The sequence below is a fragment of the Micromesistius poutassou genome, assembly GCF_964030765.1.
Source record: "Micromesistius poutassou genome assembly, chromosome: 14".
Taxonomy (NCBI): Eukaryota; Metazoa; Chordata; class Actinopteri; order Gadiformes; family Gadidae; genus Micromesistius; species Micromesistius poutassou.
Genome location: NC_140284.1, coordinates 6,695,758 through 6,722,650, shown reverse-complemented (window position 1 = coordinate 6,722,650; position 26,893 = coordinate 6,695,758). Strand labels below are relative to the sequence as shown.

The window sequence follows — 26,893 nt, the reverse complement described above, 5'->3', positions numbered from 1 at the left end:
AGCGACGAGTCAGCGAGGGAGACAGAGAGATAGAGGGAGGGAGAGAGAGAGAGAGACTCCGGGAGACAACCGAACACACAACCGATACTGACTCCGTCTTCTAGATGGGTGGAATCCTGCTTCTTGGCTGTGGTGCGTCCATATATGCCGATGGGCATACAATAGACATCTCGTAGATGAATACAAGTTTGCATAAAGACAATGTGGCTCCTGCCGTGAGTTGCACCGCCCGTGGGCCCTAATCAAAACACGCGATAGGAGACCATATAGGCTACAGCGCACTATCAACACTTTTACTTTCGGGGGGGACCTTTACACAGAACCGCTTCTGATTGGGTGAAAGTGTTTCTGCTCTTTCTTTTCTTGGTTATTTTTTCCTTGGATGGAGGATTTTTAGATGGGCAGGGTTTGCTCTTTGTATTCACGCCCATTTCGCAAGGCCTCGGTCTAGAATGACATTCCGCCGGCATAGTTTGCAGAATTAATGTTTTATTGTGCTGCTGAGGGAATTTTGTTTTGGAGTCACCAAATATGTAGCCTACACTTGTGGGTTCAATGCCAGGCGGGCGGATTTAGTTGGAGGACTCTTTCTTTGATTAAATAAATCCCCGAATGTGCCCCGTAGCCTAAAAAGTCAAAGTTGATCAGTCATGAGTTATTATATATAATATATATAATATACATTATAGGCGTACTTCAAACGTTACATTTTAAAGTTACATTTTCTTGTGATTTTAGTATTTGGCTTAGATTAGAGACCCTACATCCTTTGAATAAAAAAAACCTCTAGTTATAAGCTATAGACTAGGCTACTGCGTTTTTATTTGGCGTTTAAACCCCAGGCCTGTAGTGCGTCGTTATCACCGACCAAATCAACTGGCTATTTGCTGCCACCTGCGGACCAATAATGACAAATGACTATTTGCTTTGGACAATCCAATCGATCCCTCTTTGGATTGGAAACTCAACACAAAGCACAACCAAGCCAATATCACACAACCTCTCATTTGACATAAATTGTCTTAATTAATCGTCTGTCTTAAATTACATTTTCAAGCCTATAGATGTTAATAATTAGCTGCATAGCCGACGTTTGTATTTTACTAGCGTTTATATGAAGACTATCGGCCTACTAATAACAATGCAAGGATTATTAGCCTACAACTGCTCGTGTGCTTGTGTGTTCTGCTTCTGTGTATCGAATGGCCCCATGATCACAATCATCAGCATGAAATAATCGAAGGATTGGATGGATTATAAATTACAACGTCAGGGAACACTAAAGGGGATGTTGGAGTGTGCAGCTGTATGGAACAGATTTGCCCACTATGGACATGAATTTGGTGCCTTTGACTATTTAGCATTTGATGTCATGCTATTTGCTATCCTATTTCTAACAGTGAGTGAAACATGACTGTATAGACAAAACTGGTGTCGCAAATGGCACTCTAATGCAAATCTAAATTATACATTGTTTGTTACTGCTTCTCCCATGTGACAGCTTGTTTGATTAAATATCTGCAAAATAGGAGTTTATACCCATTGAATACCCATGGTACACAGAAGAGCCCTTCCAGATGCTTCAATTCCTTTACTTCAGCATGGGAGTCTGGCAATTCTCCCTGTGTCAGCCTCCAGACAAATCATATCAATAATAAAGTGGCAGTGACTGTACCTATCAGTGTATTAATAAATGGGTTGAAATGAATAACCAATCTTCAATCGAAACAGGAATATGCATTGGCAGAAGGGATGAGAGAATGTGTAGCCATGGCAATCATCAGACCCACATGTTCTATGACCTGATACCAACATCCACCTCAGACAAAGAATCCACCGATCTGCCATTCCCTGAAAGAGAGAACCAAGACTTAAGTCTATCGGGACCAATTATATTCAACATAAATTAAGAAGCTCCTATTTTTACACATCAATACTCCGGGCTTGACTTTATAGTCACGGTTACATTCAGACCTTTGCCAATATCCATCACTATATGCATCACTATAGTCAATCAAAACATGATGATATCCCAAACCTCGATCTGTAAGTTTAGGGCTGCATGCAAACTCCCGGCAATTCACCGTGAGTTACAGGAATGTATATTAAAGTTATTATAATTATAAATTAGTAATTTTAATTTCGCCAAAATGCTTCAAGACAATGAAAAAAAAAAAAAAAGATTAAATTCCTACATTTGAAAAATATTATGCATGGTTTATGAAAAAAATCATGATCTGTTGATTAATTATGTTTTAAAAGTTTAATAGTATGAAGTATGTTTATTGCAGCTGGAAAATACATTTAATAGATAAGATTAATAAAAATGTTTAGAAGACGCATCCAACATACGCCTTTGGTTTTCATACCTTTGTTTGAATCATTATATTACATTCAGCACTTAATATTTTAGACATTTCTTTTATCCAATAGATTTTTACGATTGTTCCAGGAGTGATCGGGGGTGAAATGTTGGCAAGTAGGGCAAGGAGGGATCAGGAACAACACTCAAAGCCCCACTTGATTATTACGATTAATTATGAAGTCACAGACAAAGACACAGTGGAAGTGACATAAGCCCTCACTCATCTGCAGGCGAAAGGCAGATTTACCCCCCACTGAGTGTTCTCATATTTCAAAGAAGTCGAAGGGATGTCACCTGTTGTCTAAATAATAGAGGGATATGATACCTTACAACACTTCTAATAAAAAATCTCACCTGGTTTTCTTCAAAAGTGCACCGATTTAGTCATAGACCTAACAAGTAATAGTGTTTGTGTGTTTGTGATGGCACATGCAAACACCAAACATTTTTGGGTCAGGATTACATGAAGTTCCATGACAGTGAACATTACAAGACAAATGAACAGCGTGAGTTCAGGGATTCATCATCCTTTCAATGAACATCAACGAAATGTCTAGGCTGCTACCTAAATAGATTCCAAGATATAAGCATTTTTTGAGACGTAGTTATGTGTCAATGTAGCAAACTTGACTCATATCTGTACTCACTTGTCACTTAGTTTAGAAGTAGGGCAGTGGAGCAGGCTGTGCAGTGCCCTGAAACAGCCTTGTGACACACACACACACACACACACTCAATAGTACGCAAACACACACACACACACACACACACACACACACACACACACACACACACACACACACACACACACACACACACACACCCCCCCCCCCCCCCCAAAACACACACACACACACACACACACACACACACACACACACCCCACACACACACACACACACACACAATAAGGGTTTTATTCAGAGATGAACACATCCACACATCTGCTCCTAAATGCGCTCACTGTCAACCGGTCCTGAGGGTTTGGGGCGGGTGCGCGTTAGCAACAACATCTGGTGGAGGTTCTGCGCTCGCCGCCTCCCGCTCTCCTTAATGAGGCTCTGAGATGATTATTAGTCCATGTATTAAAGACGGCGGAAACAGGCTGTGGATGAGAGAATAGTTTGGCTGATGCTTTGTTCCGGCCTTCAAGAGATGGAGGCAAACTTGTAGCACTCCATGGGAGCCAGATTGAAATAGGCCATGGTCTCCGGTTATTGTCACTATCCATGCTTTGACCTCAATAATGATAAAGAATGAGTATGAGTTTAATTACATCAGCCTTGTAGAAGACAATAATATTATTAATAACAGCAAAACAATTATTTTTTGCTTTTTTGCTTTAATTCTATATATCGTGTGTATTTTAGTTTGACTGTTGAATGGTGTTGTACCATTTCTGCACACTTAGCAAAAAATCAGCTGCTCAGCTACCCATATGATTGTTAGTGCTGCTATTTTGTTGACTCTTCCCCACTGCAGACAACCAATTACTTTGACAAAACCACGTGTCCCGAATATGACATGTGTTTTTGTCAAAGGATTTGTCATGTCAATTCTAGCCGGTCTGTATCAATCTGTTGTCACAAGGTAGGACAGGACTGGTCCAGATTTGTACAAACAACTCCATGCACATAAATGCACAGTTTCAGTTGTGTTGTTGTTTTTGAATCTATTGGAATATACGTACGTTTTTAGGGAGCTTCCACCACCTGTGCACCGAGCCAGCTGATTTCACTAATTTGCTGTACCTCTGGGTTGATGCTAATGAACGTATAGAGGATTGACTCTTGACACTGAAAATCACTTTGGTTTGCAGTTGCAGTTATCCCACAATGATGTACTTTGTATAATTAACACACTGAACGTGCACTTCTAATGACACAGGTGGTGAGATAACGCGATTATGGGATGCTATCCCATAATGAGCGTGCAGAGTGCTGTGTCATGATAAAAAAAAAGAATCAGCATTACTTGGGAGAGATTGGACCAAGCGCACACCTGGCAGGTGCTAATTCTCCCAGAGGACCTGATGATATTGGTGGCAGCCATCAGTGACTATCATTGTGAGAATGATGCAGAACCAGTGATCTATTCTAATGCAGATGAATGAGTCTTTGTTCCTTTCTAGTGAATTATGCATATATATATATATATATATATATATATATATATATATATATATATATATATATATATATATGTATGTATATACTGTATATATTTATAATTTTACTTTCACTTTAATTTGATTCATATATAAGTCAGAAGTTATATATTCTGCTAATCTGTAAATATATGCATATGTCTCTTCAGCCACTGCATCCTATGTCATACCCTCACTGTTAAACCTGTGTTTACGCTACCTGTGTTTATGCACAAATGGTGAGATGACACATTTTACTTTGATGTACGTCCCTGTACTGTGTCAACGACACAGAAACACTTTTCTAATCTAAATGTATTATAATTGTATCTATAATCAAATCGAATTTAAAATATGTCTATAAAAACATATGAGGTTATGGGAATCGACGCACCACAATTAAAAATCAAGCACACACACACACACACACACACACACACACACACACACACACATAGACACACATACACACACACATACTTTAGATCCTGAAGAGCAGCCATGTCACAGGTGGGAGAGCGACTAGAGTGGAGACATTAAAGTCTCATTACTGAGCCATTAGTGTGTGTGTATCATCACAACCTCTGGCTCATTCAGCAAAAATGTATTAATGTCTGAATCGTTTTGAGTCAAAATTGTATAATTCCAAAGATTCCAGTTGCTATAAGTTTTGAATTGTTGTGAGGGTCGTCAAGACAATTCAGTTTTTACTATTATTATTATTATTATTATACTATAATGCTCCACAATTGGTCCATGAATCATGTTAACATGGAACACAAGTTGTTTTTCTTGTTTCCTACTTGGTTAAATGTAAACCATTTAGGATCATTTGAAACATCATCACAGTAATGAACATCAGGCAAGTCATTAGTATGTTAATAGAAACCCGATTTCCATTTTAAACCACAGAAACCAGTTACATTGGGCCTTATTGGCCAAAAAAACAGATTCTCATTGCATCCTCTTCATCTATGTAATCTGACATTTGCACAGTTTTAATAGTCTGTGTGCCTGACTTTTAATTGCATGGCTCCACAAAGAAAAGAAACTCAATCCAAGTTTGTGCACGTCTGTGGTTTGTGTGTGGATACAGCCCGCACAGCCATCATGTTAACTTCTCCAAAACACTGCACTGCAAACGTTTCTGATCTGCCACTTCCCTCCAGCCAGGCCCTTCTTAAACAGAACAGAATAATTATTAAATCTCTCAATCCCTCCTCAAATCAGCACTCGGGGGATAATGGAAAGTGTTCCGTTTGCCCTGCGACAGTTAATGAGACGCCAGTGAAACAAAGGCAGGGGTCAGTTTGACGAGCTCCCTCCAATACACCCGGCTCTGTTTCCACTAGGGTCAAATGGAAGTATTATCCCCCAAACAAAAAGCCTGACATAGTCTGAAATTAATCCTTAGATATCAAGTGTGAAGAAAACTAGAAAATAAAGTGGAACCGCTTATGTGGGGAATTGTATTGGTTCCATGAAAATAGGTGTGAAATTAACTGTATTGAGTGTGTCTTGTCCTTTATTTCCCTGCAACCATGTTCCATGCCATATAATAAGTCCAATCACAAATGAGAAGGATGAGATTACATTCACATTTCCTACACAAATAAAAACATGTGGAAAACAAAGACAAAGGATTTTAAAATAGATAAATAAAATAATAAAAGTAGTCCAACTCTGCAGTCTCTGCTATCTCGACCAACACATGTTTGCAGAGCTGCCCGTCCCTTAAAGCATACACCTTTTCTTTGTCATAGATTCACCAATGAAGCAAAACGCGTGTCCATTTCCAAAATCCACCTGGCCACCTCACTTTTCCTTCTCTTTCCTTTTTTCCATTTGGACCGACCGGCCCGTCCTCTGCTGCCCTTGCAGATGTAATGACTCTAATTCCCCACTGCTAATGACATATGGGTGCCTCACCCTCCCCCCCCCACTGGGACCCTTGTCCTACTTGTTCTGGTGACTTCCATGCCTGCCCCAAGGCTCTTTGTGTGGACTGACTCTGGTTCAGAGACACACTGAATATTTGGGAGTCAGGGGGGAAAAGGAGGAGGGTGGGGGGGGATACCCTCTCAGAAAAATTAGCTCCTTCAGGCTAAACGGGGACCTGCTGCTAAAAGAACATATCATTGACCGTGTGTGTGTGTCCGTATGCGTGTGTGTGTGTCCGTGTGTTTTTGGAATATCCTATATTAATGCCCCAAGCGGATATATCTACCTGCGTCTGTTCATATATGCATATATATATATACAACATGCGTTCATGGCAAAGCGTGCGCCCGGGCCCATATACATGTGGCGATGGGGATGCTCGGGTCGGTGGGGGGTCTTAATGGTACGCTGTGTTTCTTCCCTGCTGCTGATGGTGACAATGAGCAGCGAAGGCCTGGTGGCATAATGTCATTGCCCACAGTTCTGTGATGCTCTGTACTGTGGCGGTGAGCCCACATTCATCCCACGGGCAGAGGGAGCGGAATCACTCAGCCGATTTATTAGCCAGCCCCCCCCCCGTCCCCCGTCCCCTGTCCCCACCACGGTCACGTCTATTCCTCACTCTCCATGCTCTTTACATTGCTTGGTGGTGCTACTTTGACTTCCAAACACTTTCAATGACTTGTCCTTTGCTTGTTTTTAGATGTTTGGCCAAAACCAAACATTTAAACCAAACATGTATTCTGCATAGACAAGTGAGTATAAACGAAAATAGACATTGTTAATAAATAAACCTGGCTACCAAATTAAAGTTGAAACTATACTTGATAAAACGATTGATAGTTGATGTAGTTCATACAAAGTTATAAACCTTACTTCATGCATCGTTAAAAGGGTTTTCCCCCCCATTATAAACAAAATGGGTTATAATGAACTGTGGTTTACTTTCCAACCCGTTTTCATAATTGTGCCATCAGACCATGCATAAAGTTGCATCATCTTTCCTTTATGTTTGATGCTGAAAATAAATATAATTGCCCTCAGCATTATTTAGTAAAGAATGAACTTCTGCATTTTACTCTACTGTATTTGCAAAGCGGGTTGAAATATTTATTGAATTTGGTATGTCATAGAATATGGTATTTACCAAAATTTTACAAAATGTCCCTTGAAAATGATCCAGTTATTTTTTATTCAGACACACTTTCTCTAATGAAGCCCAATTTATTACAGCATTAGAAATATGTGCACCAACACAGCCAATAATTGTTGTAGTTCCTATACAGTATGTTTGCCAAGATGTGAATCTAGAATGCTGCTAGAATGATATATTTTTTACAGTGATACAGACCATTGATGATGTTCAAGTATCTCTCTCTAGGCTGCATGACCGGTTTGGTTTGGAGTGTTAAAGCAATTGCTTTGTAAGTGATCTATAAAAAGATTTGTGCCATCACCTTAGATGATACCTTAAAGCTAACACTACATGTGCTTTGAAGTTAAGACTCCCACTGATTGTGTAGGGATCTCATTTCACACATGAACTATCTCTCTTTCCGTTCCCCAGTCTCACTCCCCCCCTCGATCTTTCTCTCTCTCCCACTCCCCACCCCTCTGTCTGACTGTCTCTATACACACTGTAGTTATCCCATTAACATTAAACGTCTGCTTGCCCAAGGCTAAACTAGATGAAAAGCGAAGGAGGAGAGATGGCTACAAGAACATTGAGAATTTGGGAAAAAGAATTACAAAAAAAAGGGGGAGGGAGCGAAGTAACATTTGGAACGACCATGAAGGAAAGAGGAGCAGACGAAACGACACACCATAGTGCCCGCACAATAAACACGGCAAATATTTTTGAACGGTATTATACAACATAATTTCAGTACAAAAGAGAGGTAATCGTGCTCTATGGTCTCTCGTGCTATGGTGTACCATTTTGACCAGAAGTATGTAGGCCTATATATTTAAATGAAACTATGCAAGTCAGGAACGAAAATATTGACAGACAGTAGTAACAGGATCCACCTAACCTGCCACATGTAGGCATTAAAAACACATTTGATGGAATGAGACATACACACAATTGTAATTGAAATGGCAGACAGACAGACAGACAGACAGACAGACAGGCAGGCAGGCAGGCAGACTGACTGACAGACTGATGTTTTTTAGACATCTCAACTCTGAAGGACTTATATTCTCAATTCGACCCTCCTGCCGTCATCAACACGACGTGACATTCAGATTTCCTAACATCTTCAGATGTTCCACCACTATATTGTGTCAGAGGGACACGCAGTGGACATTATACAGGGTGGGGGAGGGGGGGTCCCAGTGCTTGGGGGTAGATTTATCACCGATGGGGGTCTGCCAGTGATGAGGCCGTTTAGAGGGGGTCCCTGCAGTCCTTCGCTGATTACAGCCAAACATCTTCCCTAATAGCCTTAACAAGAACAACGCCCCGGGACGACACGCAGGAACGCATGGAAACACGCCATCGCACACATTAACATGCATGTGCGCCCAAAGACACACACGCACACACAGGCACACAGGCCCACACACACACCTACACACACACACACTCCTCCGAGAGTGGAGATAGTGCTTAAGGCTATACTCTATTCACACGGGTCCCTTTCAAAGTCACCTCTCTCTACTCTAGTCTGTGACAGAAAAAAAAGAAGAAAAAACCCTTGGAAAAGCTGGTTATTGTTGGTTATTGTTGGGGTGAAACATCACTTGCCCTCTCCTCAAAATTGTCTTTTGTTCTGGTTGGTAAATGTTTATTATTTGAGTCAGTCACGGTTCAAGAGTTTCCTCATTGGAAGTTTATGGCAGCAGCATGCCTGTAGAATGAAAAGTAACCTAGAATAGAATTGGTCGATGGAAAATGATGGGGGAGCTGACCCCTTGGAATTGGCGGCGATTTGTAGTCCACAACCCCCAAAATTGGAAGATTCAAAATCTGTTACATCTGTGGATGTGTACACGTACAATTTTAATGCAGAATGAATTTTCTCACTTTTGGGTCATTATATGACTTCTTTATATGTACATTGATCATTTATATATTATTTTCACCCAAATCCAAGCACAATTGCACAATATAATGGATTATATACATCCAATTAAAACATCAATTGGATTACATATTCCGGTAAATGTGGTACTAAAATCACCGCAACAATGTGTTTGACCTATTCCCTGACCTATTTGACTACGGCTCTTGGCATGCAAATTTGTATTAGAAACTGGTGGAATATTTACATTTTGTGAATAAGAATTGCAGCGCCCCCTAAAGGCGTGTTCAGTATTGCACCAAAAGGGTTTCGCCGTGACGTCAGAGGGGGAAGTCATGTGAACCGGGTCGCGGAGAGAGGAACAACCCACAGAAAGTAAACCAGGAAATCTAGTGTTGATTACAGGAGCTGTCACTTTGGTCTCGGCAGCTCGGCCTTTGTGTTAGACATTTTAAATATATTTAAGTGTAAATTGTACTGACGTAGTCATATCGTATCGCCATGGCTTCGCTTTTCAAGAAGAAGACAGCTGACGGTGAGTTTTGCTCGATTAATAACATGCTAGCTCACTTATTTTTAGCCTGGCTGGGGTGCCTTGTTAAGCTCATGACAACAGCACATCCAGTTGAACCTGTTCTCTGGCCACGTTCAAAATCCAGTCGCTCTCCGTCTTCGTGATGGGTTTCATAAACATACATTTGAACCCTTACACTGATAGTCCCGTTCATGGCGGGACTGGAGTCGTAAAATGCTATATATATTAACAAACACACTATGATGTAGTGTAACTTAATTGTAACACTATAGCTGATGCCTACTGGGTGGTTGGATTGTGTGGTGTAGCAGAAAGCTTGTCAGCTAGCAATCTGCTTTCCTGAATGCTAAGCCTACAACAGATGTCAATAGGTAGACATAGGGAAATGTTTCTATTCAAGTATGTGAAAGACCTCATTAAAATATATATGAGAAATACTTTTTTTGTCACCCCTTTCCTTTACTTCGAAAATGAAACTTCTGTGTGTGTGTGTGTGTGTGTGTGTGTGTGTGTGTGTGTGTGTGTTACCAAGTTTCGATGTTCCTACTGCAGATTTTAGAAAATAAAAAGTAAAACCCCCAGTGGTTTACACAAAGCATTTACCACTAAAGGGAGTTTACTTATGGCCTTTTGCAGCACCCAGTTATAGACCATGTTAACATGAATACTATTCAGTGTCATTGAGTGATAAAATACAGATTTAGTTATTTTTTATTTATATATTTTTTATTTAAATAATAATGACAGGATGCATACATTTGGTCCATAGTGTTAACTTTTATCAAACTTAACTCATATTTTACTGACATATGGGCTACACTCACATTTTTTACATGTTATTCTGTCAAAATCCAATCAAATTAAATTGTACCTAGGCAATCAATCTCCCTGCTATGGTTTTTCATAAGATCAATTCACAGCATAGAAACCCCACCAAAACCTACTACCACACCCACAAACACACCTCCCATCACTTTACCCATTCAAGTTTCACCCATCGAGAGGCTTACCGCATTATGCCACCCCGCTCAAAGCCGAGCCGTTGTCGAGTCGTCCAATTCGCTGTCCCCGTCGACTCAGTGTCTGGACACGGACACACCTCTCGCCCCTGTCTTCTTTGCATATTGTGCCACGCAGGATGGGGGGGTCTATGGAACTCGCCCAGTTTCGTACCATCCGAGGCGTCGGGTTTGAGGGGCGCCGTTTAAGAGTTGTGGAGTCGGGGGGGGGGTTAAGATCCCATGTATTTGTACGATCACACTCATGGTGTCTACGTCATGTAGTACGTATACAGACTCCATTCTCACAAGTGGTCCAGCCGTACGCAGGCGCAGTGGCGGCGTTGGATAGGACACACCTGTGCAGACAGACAGGCCGTTGAGCTGTGCTGGCGGTTTGGCTTTTTGGGTCAAAGCAAGGCAGCTTTAGCAGTCGTTTGTGTATTTTGACGTTATCTTCCATCACTATTATCTATTTCATTTTAAGTGTTATGACAATGTTAGATTTTTTTTTGACAAACCTTATGTTTATTATGGACGATTTTAATGCTTTCAAATAGTTTTAATTACACATTTTATGTGTCTTTATTTTAGTTTTGTGTTTCAACATTTGCTAATCCGCATTTTAGACCCCTTCTGAATGAATGAATACTGTTTAGTGGTGTTTCCTACTAGAGGTTGTCATATTATTTATACATTATGCACATCATATTATAATGAACATTTTATTTTCTTAATATTTATGTCTGCATTAAGTAGACCAAGTACATCAAACTTATTTTTGACGAATGCTGTGAATATCACCCATCTGTGTGTGTGTGTTTGTTGGTGTGTGCGTTCCCCTAGATTTGAATGTGACGCACAGGTAATAATCCGCACAGGGTGTGTTTTATCAGAGAAACTGCTTGAGTATTGCTCATAAAGCACGGTTGAATGTGTGACTTGGGGACATGCATGAGCTCATGACTGTACTGTATGACTGACTCAGTTATTGTTCCCTGACCCTCATACATGCATTATTCTTTTCACATTTATACGATAGATCTGATACAAAAATGTTCTCCCTCATCTTCCCAAGTTTAGGCCTAATAATACCTAGCTATGTTTAAGCAGCTGAGATGATTCACACAAAGTGCTTGCTCACAATGCATAAAGCAATTGATCCTGTTGCATTCCATCTTTTGTCCGTCTGTCTGTCTGTAGACCTCATCAAAGAGCAGACGAAGGAGCTGCGTGGCACTCAGAGGCAAATCACCAGAGACAGAACAGCGCTGGAGAAACAAGAGAAGCAAATGGTAACACACGCACAAATGCACACACACACACACACACCTACCTCTAAGGATAAATGGAACATCCCAAGGCATCCTTCATGTATTTCTACATATTGCATCAATATAGTATTCTATATAAAAGTGTCAAACATTGTCCAAATTCACTTTCTATTCCGGATAACATCTGTAGTGCAATGCAATGTGATTCACTCAAAGCTTTTGAGTGAGTAAGAGGTGTGTGTGTGTGTGTGTTGGGGGAGACACAATGTGGATGGACACCATGCATGCACACAAACCCACAAGCCCACACACAGAGTGTGACCAATATGCTACATTCAACAATATAACTGGATATTTCCCCATTGCCAAAAGATGAAAAGACCTTTCCTCATTTGCCAGCACCTCTTTTCTCTGCTGCGTAAAACCAACACCAGACAGGGCATAATTATCTCCACAGGGAAGCCAATTCGGCCGCCTTATTACTGCCGTCTGCTAATTAGTCAAATTTTGGTTAAAGCTTTTGGTTTATGTTATCATCTGAATGAAAGATTCCAGTGTAAGATATGAGTATTTCCTCGTACTTCAGCATAATGACTTTCTCCAGACCTCCAGGCAGGCAAGGCAAAAAAAAAAAAGAAAAGTGTACGCAAATGTGCGACCTGCCTGAGGACACGCCCCCCCCCCCCCCCCCCACAAAAGCACTTTTGGGAGTGGGGGGGGGGGGGGGGCGGGGTGTGGGGGGTGTTTGAGAAGTGTTGTTTTTTTTTGTTGCATCAGCAATAAACCATCTTCCCTCCTTGGGTCAAAGGAAGCACTCAAGCTTTTGGCAGACTCGTCGAAGGCCTCAAGTCAGTGTTTCCGGGCAGGGCTCTATATAAGTGTCTCTCCTCCCCCGTGCGTTCGTTGAACACCCTATTCTCAGCCCATCTACTCCCACTGCAGTTTCACCGGACAAGACCATAAACAATGCGCGGTACCCTACTATCAGTAGCCCTTCCCCCAGAGTTCTCGTCTCTTCGGTGTCTTTTCAGCGTTCACATATTCAGGAGTTTATTGGAGCTGGACTTGTTATCTTTTCTATTGTCTGCTTTCAGGGGAATCGTTTTCACTGCTAGAGATTCATTTAGTGTCTCGCCGGTTGTGCTTAGTAGGCAGTGATGGGACAAGCTCAAGCAGTGTGTGTGTGTGTGTGTGTGTGTGTGTGTGTGTGTGTGTGTGTGTGTGTGTGTGTGTGTGTGTGTGTGTGTGTGTGTGTGTGTGTGTGTGTGTGTGTGTGTGTGTGTGTGTGTGTGTGTGTGTGTGTGTGTGTGTGCGCGCGTGTGTGTGTGTTTCTAAAGAGACAAATGTATTTTCTGCTGTTGCTGCGGTCTGAGGTCTGGCCATTCTCATGGTAGCCTGCAGCCATGCTCACCTCTCTAGGGAAACGCACGCACACACAGACATACGCACACACGCACACTCTCTGGGGGCACCGATATGTTTAGCAGTGTTTACTAAATCTAAAAGGATGCACTTGCTTGCAGTTGTGAACCAATATTAGTTGTTTGTTTAGTTATACACAATGGCAATAGACCAGGCCCCTGAATTATTTGGATGAGTTAACCCACAGGCTGACTGTGTTTCCTGCCTTCTAAAGGTTTAAAATGATCTAAAAGAGTAAAGGTGCATTATCTCCCTGTGTCCAACATGTTGTACCAGCATTGGTTTTAGTACCATGTATTATACTATGGAACTTTGTGAAGTACGACAGTATGTTAACTAAACGCTAACCCCGAAAATCTAGGAAGCGGAGATCAAGAAAATGGCCAAGAGTGGAAACCGCGAGGCCTGCAAGATCCTGGCCAAGCAGCTGGTCCAGCTGAGGAAGCAGAAGAACCGGACGTACGCCGTCAGCTCCAAGGTGACCTCCATGTCGACGCAGGCCAAGGTCATGAACTCCCAGATGAAGATGGCAGGCGCTATGGCCACCACCGCAAAGGTAAGGGAACCCCCGCCACTGGTTCTGTGTTTTCTTACCGTCCATGTTTTTTTGGTTTCCAGCAGGTTAACATAACCATCTGTTTTGAGTTTAAAGGCCCCAAAAAAAGTACTAGGGTTTGCATCGTTGTAATGGTAGAGAGTTTCAGGGATTTTGGTCATTCCTGTGTGTGCCAATTCCGAAACGTTCACTTCATCAAGCCTCTGTTCTCGCTGCTCCTGTTTCTCACTCGAGGCGGGACAGATCTTGTCTGACTTCAAAGAAACATAATTACCTTTTTATCTTTTTTTGGCGGAAAAAATATAGTGATTTACAAAGAGTTAAACGGGCACCACCAGGCAGATTGGGTAACCTAGTTGTAAAAACTCCTCCGAGACACTTCTAATTAGTCTTCTAATGTCTCCAGAAAGAGTCCCTTCCCACCCATGGGGCATCGTGTTATGAGCAACGGGAGATATTGTTGTTACTAGGGCTCGGAAATATTGGCCATGGCATCATGTCATAATAATTATCACCGTGAATATTTAACTTGTTTTCTATTGTGCGATCAGGGTCAGTGTATTTTAAGCCTAGCCTTGCTGCACTCCTGTTTGCCTATAGCGTACCAAGGATGGATCTAGCGAGGAGGGAATCAAGCTGTTGATCAAACGTTGCCTGGTCAAATCCCATTAGGCTCCTGGTTAATGGCCTATGAAGAGCTGCAAGATGCATCTCCATCTCCACCTCAGTTTGTTAATTTTCTGATTAAAATTGACTAGTGTTAGGTACTTTCGGTTAGAGCAATGCATTAAGAAGACCAGGACCAGCGTTCACTGGCTGGTTAAACAAGGCAATGAACTGGAAACACAAAGAAACACTATCTGACTCCAGGAATGGTGAAAGATTCACTGCCATGTGACATGCTGACCGGCTGCCAAACAATCAATAAAAGTGTTCCAATTGTGTGGATTTGTGCAGACGATGCAGGCTGTGAATAAGAAGATGGATCCACAGAAGACCCTGAAGACCATGCAGGACTTCCAGAAAGAAAACATGAAGATGGGAATGACAGAGGAAATGAGTAAGAGCACACACACACACACACACACACACACACACACACACACACACACACACACACACACACACACACACACACACACACACACACACACACACAAGCAGCAGACAGCATTTTTCAAAAACCAGCGCCAACGGTAGGTAAACTCCAACTCTCAGTTCATTGGCCTATGCTCATTGACCTGTTTTTCCCCCCCATCCTCGCCCTCCCCCCCTTCCTCTGTCCCTCCAAAGTCAACGACACGTTGGACGAGATCTTCGATGCGTCTGGCGACGAGGAGGAATCTCAGGACATTGTCAACCAGGTGCTGGACGAGATCGGCATCGAGATCTCAGGAAAGGTGAGGAAAGCGACGGGTCCGGTCTCACTGTGGGTCGGACCAGCAGGAGGCAACCCCTCGCTGCCTCTACACTCTTGGATCTTTCAATTTTATCACAGGCTTGGGGACAAACTTTTACATCCTTCTATAGTCTATATTTCTATATCCCTTGGTGCAGCATTCACACAGCAACAGAGCGTATTTGTTGGGCATTGGATGGTGCAACGCCTCCTATCAGCTAATCAATAGGACCCGCTGGACAACACCTGCTTGTGTGTTAGGCAGAGCTGACGTAATACTTTGTTTAAATTCAAAACGACGATGTCCAATCGGCATACAAACGCTACTCTCCCAAAACCCCTCCCACTCAACGCGAGTGGGACTCACGCTAGTTTGCGTCACACAGTTGCACAGCCAGTTAGATGAGAACTACACTGTTGTTGAGTTTTTTGAATTCTGAAATTGTCCTGGTCAATGCCCATCTATTTAATAAGCCAATAGCGGTTTGGAAAAAGAGTATGTTTGTTTTATATTCCCCCGTACCTTGAAAGTGTTACCAGAGGGAAGGATTGTAGTCTCTGTGAATCGGATGGTCACAAACTCTACGGGGAAGAAGGACAATATAAGACAAACAGCCCCATGTCGTTCCCCAAATGGCTTCCCCACTCTGGCAGCTGCCACAGCCCTAAGCCCTGTCTGTGTCTATAGGGCAGGCCCACACTGGCCATCTGCTGTCAGTCTTGCGCCACCTGGAGGCCTCTACGGGTCATTACCCTTCACAATAGGTAGCCATACATCCACGAAATAGCTGGAAAGCAAAGTCTTCTCAACACCCCCAAAAGGATAGTAATAGTATAATTCATCAAATGTTCACGCCGAGTGCCTTCTGATTATGAGGCACACTACTGGTGTTGTTATTCAACTGTAACATGTGTAAAGGCTACACACCACATGTGTGCATTTTGAAATGGACCCGTCCAATATGTTGATTTATCCCTGAAGCAAGATTTCCTATTTTTTTCCCAGTTGTATAAAATGTGTAGCAGATGGGGCCAGCCACACATTTAGCAAGCCCGGATAAAAGTGGATTTTGACAACCCCTTAAGGGCTAAACCTGTGTGTGTGTCGGTGTGGTGTGTAGTTTGCTTGGACCTGATGGTATTTGTTGTGTGTTTTTGTGCTCAAGATGGTAAGAGCCCCAGCGGCAGGGAGGAGCCTACCAGAAGCCGCCTCCTCCAAACAGGACACCATCTCAGACGAGGAGATCGAGAGACAGCTCCGTGCTCTGGGAGTCGACTAACACACACCCACAAGCGCATACACACGCACACACACACACACACACACACACACACACACACACACACACACACACACACACACACAAGCGCACACACACACACACACACACACAGGGTCATATTGCCTTAGACTTTGGAGGAGAATATATGCTTTTGTTTTATGCAAAACAATATTTATAATGACCTAGTCCAAGCCTGGACCAACTGCAGGTGTTGAACTAGACCAGGAAAAGGCACTTCTCCAATTGTCTTTTAATGTGTTCAAATAAAAGGTCAACTTTTTTTTGATTCATTACATTCCCATAGATATACATTTTTGGCAAACCTTCCAAATTTCGGTCAAATTAGAGATTACGTTCTCTGGTTTGATAGTGATACTGATCAACAAATGAAGTGATGTAATGTCTTCTCATTTAAACTACTAAATATAAGCATCGCTTACCCCCTACTAAAGTGACCTTTTTAACGTCCATGCCTCAGTATGTAGCGTTGCAAACCCACAATATATAGTCTGAAAACCCCTAACAACTGCTGTTTCTAACCATCCTTAGGTACGCTACTATAACCAAAGGAGTTGAAATGACTCTTGACATAGCCTAGTGTAAGAACTAACAACATCAACGCCCTAGGGCTAAGGGTAAGGGCTTTGCACAACAATATTATTATTTATAGATAGATAGTTATTAATCTGGGTAAATCGGGTGGTAAACCAACACATTGATTTTTGTTTTTTTTGACCATCCTGTCTAAGCACTAATTTTACAATTTGTTGTAATTATTTACTTGGAAGTAGTGGTTCAAAACAAACCGTTTCCTGCTACTGACATATAGAACAAAGTCATTATTACTTAGAAATGCGTTTTTATTCTCCAAAATAATTGGTCAAGCGTTTTGTCTCCATTTGTCTAATGGAGTCAAACGCAGGTGTCACTTATAACACAAATTATGGGTCTGCTCCTTTTACATACCAGGGCGGAGGTAGTAGACTTGTCTTCCCTGGTGGGGTCTCCTACCAACGCCCTGGTACATAAAAGGAGCAGCCCCGTAATTCGTGTTATTAGCGACACCTGTGTGTGACCTACGACGACAGCTCTCAGGCACAACCATTGAGATGAACTCATTGTGTCATGTGTTGACTAAAAAGCCTTCTTCGCTCCTACTCACCAAAACCCCCCAACGAAAGCAGTGAGCCAGAAGTGTACCTCTTAAAATGACACTGTGATTCAGGAGATGAATCACAGGTAGTAGACTTGGAGGTAGTAGACTTGTCTTCCTTTTTCCTTCTTTTTTCGCTTTCAGCCTCCTGGGGAGAAAAAAAAAGTATTTTTTTGGGTGGTATATTATGAGGCAATGGTTACACATACAAGAAAGACATAAATATGGGTGTTCCTCAATTCCCTGGGCTGTTGCTTTTCGTTTATTTATTTCTCTTTTGCCAAATTCAACGATGATGAGACTGCATGTGTCTGGCATTGTACATTGTATATTTGATTCTGTACATTATAAGCCTCAAGGACATCACTGCCGTCCCCCACGCTGTTGCGCAGCAGAAGGGACTACTGCAGTAATAGCGCAGACCTTCTGTTGAAACCGTAAGCCGGGGGCGTCATGATTGTAATGTAACTATCATTATATTATTTGTATTTTTCTTTCCTTGTAAACTACTGTATGTACGGTCCTATGCCATTGTACAGTGACTCTGTTAAGGGTTTATGGCTTTTATAAAGAATAAAACTTCTTCGTGTACAATTTGCTGGTCTGTCCTTTCTTGTCGCTGTACTGTAAGTCACTGCGGTACCTAGTAGTCATGTGCATGTTTCCCCAGTGGGGCCTGTACCTCCTGCAACACGTTGATATGATATCCGTGCATTAATCCCCATGAGGACTGTCATTCTGTGCATGAACCCATCCTATGCTAGGAGTCAGGAGCTGGGCTGCCTGCTTCACAGGTGCAGCGCCCAGGAACCAACTCCAGGTGTAGTGCCCTTGCCTTGCTTATGGACAGGGCAGGAGTGTTATCGTGCATGTTTTAGTGGTTTGTTTTACAGATGCATCACAGTGCGTCTGACTTGGTGTCTCCCCCGTTTTTATTAAGGGAACATTATTAATGTATGATACCCCGGTGATAACGGCTCATATGGGAATGTCCCATAAAAAGATCTCCTTTCTTCAATGCATTTATTCATGGGTACCGTCAAGACGTGGGTGCAGGGGGAACACGGTTGAATTGAATCCTTCATCATCCAACATTTAATTTTTTATTAAATCACCATGACATGCACATGGACATCCACAAATATATCAATGCATTGGCTTTATGAGGGAAATCTAGAGGGATTATAAAAAAAAAAAACCCAACACATACAAAAAACATTGTTGGTGTTCAGAGATGAACAAGAAAACTAGTTCTGCCAAAAAGGACACATCACTGCTCTCTAGTTGTATCATATTGTATTGTTTAGCGTTGTGACATGCTGTTCGTATCAATCAAATCAAAATCCAGGTCAGACATACCTGACTGCCCACTCTAATCTCTGTCTTGTCGTCGCGGCAACAAATCATGTATCATGTATTTAGATCTCTGCTGTCAAGCGTTGCAGAACATTCCCTCTCATCACCAGCCCACTTCAATCAATCAGGCAATAAATACAAGAAAGCGCACAATAGGATTGGTTCAATAAAATATAATATATATTAAATAAATAGATTGTCATAACACACATCAGATTTATTTTCTGAGAACAATTCCAGGCTTCTCCAAAAGAGCAAAATAGGCACTTGATATAAAAGACACTAGTGGGTTTTTTTTTTCTCAATAATTCGTGAAGAGGTAGTCTTGGAATTTCTGGATCACAAAGTTAAACAGAAGTATAAATCTGTTAGGATACAAATATCAAGTACAAGATTAAAAAGTAAAATATATTGTCAAAGTTACATCAAAGTCATAAAGGCATGTATTGTAGTACATCTTTCACTTCTCACACACAGTAGCCTAGCTGCTCAAATGTTGGTTGAAACACTGGTTGGACATAGTAGGACATAGTATTTGTAGTATTTGATAAAGGCACAACGGTACAGCATTGCCATAGTATGTGGGTGTTTGCTGCCACCACCTGGTCACCTGCTATAATTTCAGATGAAATGTATATTTTGTATACACATTCAGAGAACTAAAAGCATTGAAGGAGTATTTCTATACATACTTCCATCATACAGTAGGCCTACCAAACCTATAGAGATTGTTTTAAACATGAAGGCAGCGAACAAAGTGGCCTCAGGTGAGGCTATTAGCTGCTCTTCACAAACAATAGGGAGGGAGAGTGAAGCGGCGCCCCCTGCTGGTTACGTTGCAAATCTCGGGTGAATTGCTTTGATTTTCCCCACTCGAGGCTGGATTGGAAAAGCAATTTAGCATTTGTATTTATGATTAAAAAAAAGAGGGTATATCTATTGTTGAATTTGATTACGTTCCTGCGCACATTTCTTTACCAAAACCATTTGTTATCACATGTTTTTAATGGTAGCTCCTATCTTAATAGCCTATTATCTACTTGAAATGGTGGCCAAATTAATTTGTAGGCCTAGTATTTTTTTGGAAAAAAGTAAAAATGAGACATTCAATGCATTAGCCACTCAGCATTGAAACCCTGTCACTAGATGCCATATGTATGTTTACTTCCCCTCCATATGCATGAAGTGTTGCTACCTACAGCCTTGACTCTCTTTAGACAGGTAGCAGCTAAGGTGGAGGCTCGTCTTCACCCGCTTCTCCCGTTGCCGGCGGTTACAGAACCACACGCGGACGACCTCCTTCTCCAGATGCAGACCCTCGGCCATGCGCAGGATCTCTTGTGAGGAGGGCTTGCTCTTCTCCATGAAGCTGCGCTCCAAGGCCTCCTTCGCCCCCATACTAGGAGAGAGAAGAGGATGATTGGCGTGTGTGGGTGGGCGGGGAGCGGGGGAGGGGAGGTGGTGAGGACAAAGTGAGACCCTTCATTATGTCATTATATGACATTATGTCATTATAGGACAAGATGTCAACATCTTGTCCCATCAGACATGTCATTATATAAGATGACAAGATGACAGGGTGTTTCCGCATCGGTTGTTACCTGATAGTGGTTCTGCGCTTCCTCTTGCGTTCATTCATGCCCATCTTCTCGTTATATAGGGCTAGGGGAGGTATGAAAAACGCACAAAAAATACCTCATATTCAATCATGTGTGTGTGTGTGTGTGTGCATGTGTGTGTGTGTGTGTGTGTGTGTGTGTGTGTGTGTGTGTGTGTGTGCGTGCGTTCCTCTCACCACCAGCCTGTTCGGCCTCCACCAGCCATTTAGCCAGAATGGCCTTCAGCTTGCAGGCGTTCTTGAAGCTGAGCTGGAGGTTCTCGAAGCGACAGATGGTGGTCTGACTGAACTCGGAGCCGTGCACAGCTGCAAGAGCCTCACCCACGTTGGTCTGGGTGTATCCTGCGCACGCACACACACACACACACACACACACAGACACACACACGCACACACACACACATGCAAACACACACACACACTCACACACACACACACACACAAGAAAATATATTATATAATCACATTAGGTGGGCGAACACAACTCCCATTAATAATTAATTAATTAATTAATTAATTTACTTTTAACCTTTTTCCTACTTATGTTGAACCTTTTGGTGTTTTTATTTTATACATTATTGCAATCGGCTTATCTTTTTTTGTCAAATACATGCTGCATTTACAAAGACACTGAAAAACTGGCATATAAACACTACTCTTGGCATATTCCCGTTATACTAACTCCCCATACTAAACTCCCAACTTAAACAAAAAAGTTAGGATGCTGTAAGGCTTACAATCACACACACACAAACACACACACACACACACACACACACACACACACACACACACACACACACACACACACAGGCGCCTGTACAATGTTATAATGTTGAGAAATAGGCCTTCTTGAATAGTAGTGGCAGGGTCTCAAGTAGGCTACTTGCTTAGAAATGGTAGACTCTTTGGTCTGTCATAGGATACACAATAGCACTTAACGTTGAAAGTTATTACACTTTTTAAACACACGTGTATGTGGTCAACATTGAAATCGTATGTACCCAGTTTGATCCTGCGCAACTTGAAGTCATTGGCGAACCTCTCCAGCTCTCGTATCTGGGGCGAGTCCACGGTGGGGTGTTCGTCAGGGGGCCTGGAACTGGTTCTTCTGTGGAGGTCCGCACAGGCCTTCACGTCCCCCAGGAGGGAGATGGGACCCTGGAGCTCGTCTGAGAGCAGGGCGGGCGGCAGGGAGGGGAAACCGTGGTTCAAGGTGCAAGAGCCGCCGCTCAGAGCTCCATGTTCTGGAAACTTATACACGCAAGGAGCTAGGGAACCTAAACAGAGAGACACACAGTGGTACCTTGTCCATTAATGGCATAGGAATGCATTGGCTAACCAGATCAAAACATTCTGCATATTTCAATTCAAGTGATCAGATCACCAGATCAAATCATTCTGCATATTTCAATTCAAGTGATCAGATCACCAGATCAAATCATTCTGCATATTTCAATTCAAATGATCAGATCACCAGATCAAATCATTCAGAAAGTTTTTAACTAAAAGTTGTCCATGAATATCGATGTATTTATTGGGGATTAGAACCAAATGGTGAATGTAGTTTATTGCAATATACAGCTATATGTTAAAGGTTAAATAAGAGCATTGAGTGATTCTTGTTTTAAGAAAGGTGGGGGTAGAAGGAAGAGGAGGACAAGAAGAGAGAAATAAACCCTGGTCCCAAAACAGGTCAAAAAATCAGAGGGAAGAGCTGGGAAGTTTATGATTATTAGTTAGGCAATTTGTAAGAGATGGGCATGCCTCCCCAAGAGCTTTTATTTAATTTAAAGTAAAGTCACACCACTCTTGGTCTTTGAACCAGTATCAGCATCTGGGAAAGCTACATTAAACATTAAGCTCGGTTCTGCTCCGCTTTCACCTGGGATTTATTTCCCCACTTGTGTGATAGCGCCCCCTTGTGGTTGACGTAGTGTAAGTGCGTCCACTGTCTGGTCAATTACAAACAATGAATACAAAACAAGCATTTAAATAATTATTAAAAGCTTTCGGTGGTACTTGTCATAACACCCCAGCAGAAATATATTCATATTGAAACAATTTTATTAGAGGGTTAACCTTATTTATTAGTCTACACTTATTTTCTTGTTTATATTTTTTATATCAGTCCTTCTCGCACATGTACTTTCATAAAGTACTAAACCTACTGATGTGTTCAATAAGAGGATTTTGTGTCTGTTCCTTTGTGTGTACATGAAATGAGAGGTGTGAAATAAAGTCAGACACTAATTCAGAAAAAGTGTGAAATCAGTGCTTGAGAGAGAGAGAGATGTATAGATCGATCGATCGAGAGAGAGAGAGAGAGAGAGAGAGAGAGAGAGAGAGAGAGAGAGAGAGAGAGAGAAATAGAGAAAGAGAGAAGAAATAGAGAAGAGAGATATCGCTAGAGAGTTAGAGATACAGAGAGAGAAGAGACAAAGAGAGGGAGAGGGGAGAGAAGGAGAGAAAGATAGAAAGAGAAAGAGAGACGAAACAGCAAGAAGGAGAGGAGAGAGAGGGAGCTTACCTTGTAGTGTATTTGCCCCACTAACCATGTTAGGGTGAGGAACACTGCAGGTCTGTAGTATTCGGGTCTGGGAAATACTGGCTGAGAGCATCTCCTGTGCTGAATAGAAACCATTGTCATGATCACCTTTACCACTGTATTTTTTACTATTTTTCATTTTCATTTTTTTACTATAACATCATTATTATTATGTCTCACAAGTGCTTGAATGTCATCGTCTATGGGTAACGTCCCTTGGAACCCCCACCACTATCATTCTAATAATGAACCGCCATTATCATATCATCATCATCATCATCATCATCATCATTATCCTCGTCATCATCGTCACCACCACCAGCACCATCACCAAGTCACCTGCCATCATGCCGTAGGTGGCCTGCTGGTTGCCATAGTGACATGGGGTTACGGGGTAGTGCAGGGCAGGGGATCCGTTGCTAAGAGCGTTGCCGAGGGCAGAGGTGGCGAGGTGCATGTGGGAGTGCTTGGAGGACTGCACCAGGGACAGGCCAGAGGGTACTGTGGGGGGGGGGGGGGGGAGAAAGAGGCATCAGAGGGCTGAAGTAACAAGGTGTATCCGTTTTCTTTATAGCGTGCACATGCCAGACTTGCCACGATTGTAAACAATGAAGCATGGATGCATTATGGAATCAACATAACAGCGATACTCCAACCCAGTACATTACAAAATGTCAGTATCCAAAGACCAAAGAGCTGTATTGCTTTTGTTTACATCTGCATAGTTAATTCTGTATATAAAAAAAAGGTACAACAAATTGAGTTCCACCAATGATACGGTAACAGATGTTTCAGGGGCAGGACGGTAGCGATAGCGGGCTCCCGGAGAACGGCATCGTCCTGAGGTTTCTGTGTGTTATCACACGGCCTACAACGACACGCTTGTCAAATGTTTTAATTCCCGTTGAAACACCTGAAAGGGAAAGAAAACCCCCAGCATAATAGCACATTGAAGGACTCACTGTGCGCTGCCTGTTTTAATTATTCTATTCTTAGCGGGGACAATGCAAGGGGACCTCAGGTCGGTATGGATGGTTTCACATCTTGTAGAAAAGAGAGTACCGTGTCAGGTTTGACAGGCTGATAACAAACTAATTACCCATGGAGCAGAAACAGCCAGACTAAATATGCTGATTGGCGGCATTTACATAAATCCAGCAAGATTTTGATGTCCTAGCATTTCACAGCTCCCACAACCTTCCGACTGTTATGGAACGCGGCCTCAAATGCACTTTTGAAAAGTTTGTTTCTTACTTTTGTTTGTCTGGAAACCCTAATGAGGTAACTCATTAGACAATCAATGTTATGTTATCAATACAAGAGCGCAGAAATCATTAGGGGCATTGCTAATGAACACTGCATTGCAGTGAGTCAGGGGTTTGCCCACCACTATACAATGTATACATACACTCTCTGTGAGGCAAGCTCTCGCTTCCTACAATTTTTGCCGGTATAAGAGGCACTCATCTATTCTTTGCTCTGCACTGCATTGCTCTTTGACCGTTACTGAAACAACCAGAGGAGTGATATAATGGAACCAATGCGTTGGCAACATCAATAACAACACTACTGAACTAAAGGTTCAGTAATGTTGTCTGTGACCCTGATCTTGCCACGTTACTTTTGTAAAGGGTTAGCGTTAGTCTATTAAGCACTGTGCACAAGAAAGAGTCAAGGAGAGAATAAGTGCAGAGAGGTGACAAGAAGCAACATCGGAAAGTCATAGCTGGAGCGAAAACCACGGCATCTCCCAAGGTAAGGGTTGCCTCAACTCAAGGTAGGAACTCCACTACAAATGCGACTGACTAAACACAAGGCTTACAACACACACCCCCGCTCACAACATCCAGAGTGAACCCGGGGGCCAGCGGGGCCGTGCTTACCTGCGGACATCATGTTGTGTGCGTGCGAGGGGGGCGGTAGGCAGTCGCCAGTCGAGGCGTGGTGCATGAGGAGCGGCAGGGCAGAGTCTCCGGTGGCCAGCGTGGTGAAGGAGTCGGTGGTGAACGCCTGACAGGCCATGATGTTCCCCTGCTGTGCAGCCTCACCTCCTCACCTCCTCACCTCCTCACCTCCTCGCTCTGGTGTCCACTCGTCGTTCCCTCCTATGCTCCTTTGCTTTCCTTTTATTTGACTTTAATTTGACGTGCTTTCCCTTTCCTTGCCTGGGCTGTTTTCCCTCATTTCCTTCCTTCCACACTTTAGGGATATTACTCGATAGTGTTGGAGGTCATGTAAAGTGTGTGTGTGTGTGTCTGCTGTCTCTGTAGACAGCAGATGTAAGAGTCTCTGGCGATAAGTATGACCCTTGCTGCTCTGGGAGCTGGCCTGTAGAGGAAAGTGAAAGGCCTCTCCAGACTCTCTCTCTCTCTCTCTCTCTGAACTCTCTCTGTCTGTCCCTATCACTGATTTGCAGGTAAGTCACTGTGTTTTGGCCCCTGCTGTCCAGTGCAGGTATTTATTCTACCCCCCCCCCCCCCCCCCAGCTCCCATCCCCTGCCGGCAATACACACGCACACACACACACACACACACACACACACACACACACACACACTCTGACACACCTCCTAGTGAGGTAGCAAAGGCGACTCGGACCTCTGTTCTTCCAAATCCAATTTTTTTTCTGCAAAGATAGGATTAAGGTACAGAGCTGCAGGGAAACCTGATCAACCCCTTCCCCAACCAACACACACACACACACACACACACACGCACACACACACAGACGAATGCTCATGCGTACACGCACATACACACACAAGCATGCACATACACACACACACACGCACACACACACACACACACACACACACACACACACACACACATACACACGAATGCTCACGCATACACTCACATACACACACCGACACAAACACGCACACACACACACACACACACAAACCTCACCACCACATCTTTCCTCTCTCAGTCCAATGTTTTGCTCTCTTTGCTCTCTGCTCTCTGATAATTTGCATTATCAAAGCAGATTACGTAAAAGCACAGCACAAACATCCAACACATTGGATGTTTTCCCATAAATAGTAATCTGGCTGAAGAACACTGGACCTAAAGAAAGAAATAAATACAATATGATAAAATAACATACAATGCACTAGACAGATAGATTAAAAAAAAAAAAATTACTTTCCAGTATCAATGGACAACAGAAGCCAAGCTAAAATGAAATAGGACAAAATAAACAAGGTATAGAGGATAAAATATATGCACACACACACACACACACACACACACACACACACACACACA

General features: G+C 42.6%; 2 protein-coding genes across 2 annotated transcripts; one reads left to right on the top strand and one right to left on the bottom strand.

The window, feature by feature from the left end:
- The first annotated feature begins 9,854 nt into the window (after nucleotides 1-9,854).
- On the top strand, nucleotides 9,855-18,692 carry chmp2ba (charged multivesicular body protein 2Ba). The gene is made up of 6 exons (XM_084478278.1): nucleotides 9,855-10,013; nucleotides 12,215-12,306; nucleotides 14,069-14,263; nucleotides 15,221-15,323; nucleotides 15,557-15,663; nucleotides 16,829-18,692. Exons 1-6 carry the CDS (start codon nucleotides 9,980-9,982, stop codon nucleotides 16,940-16,942), a joined length of 645 nt encoding a protein of 214 aa, XP_084334404.1. The 5' UTR covers nucleotides 9,855-9,979; the 3' UTR covers nucleotides 16,943-18,692.
- A 1,953-nt stretch (nucleotides 18,693-20,645) lies between these two features.
- pou1f1 (POU class 1 homeobox 1) lies at nucleotides 20,646-25,642 on the bottom strand (the record flags this gene model as incomplete). Its single annotated transcript, XM_084478906.1, has 7 exons — nucleotides 20,646-20,853; nucleotides 21,056-21,116; nucleotides 21,250-21,414; nucleotides 22,077-22,352; nucleotides 23,603-23,701; nucleotides 23,960-24,121; nucleotides 25,504-25,642. 7 exons carry the CDS (start codon nucleotides 25,640-25,642, stop codon nucleotides 20,646-20,648), a joined length of 1,110 nt encoding a protein of 369 aa, XP_084335032.1.
- Between the last annotated feature and the right edge of the window lie 1,251 nt (nucleotides 25,643-26,893).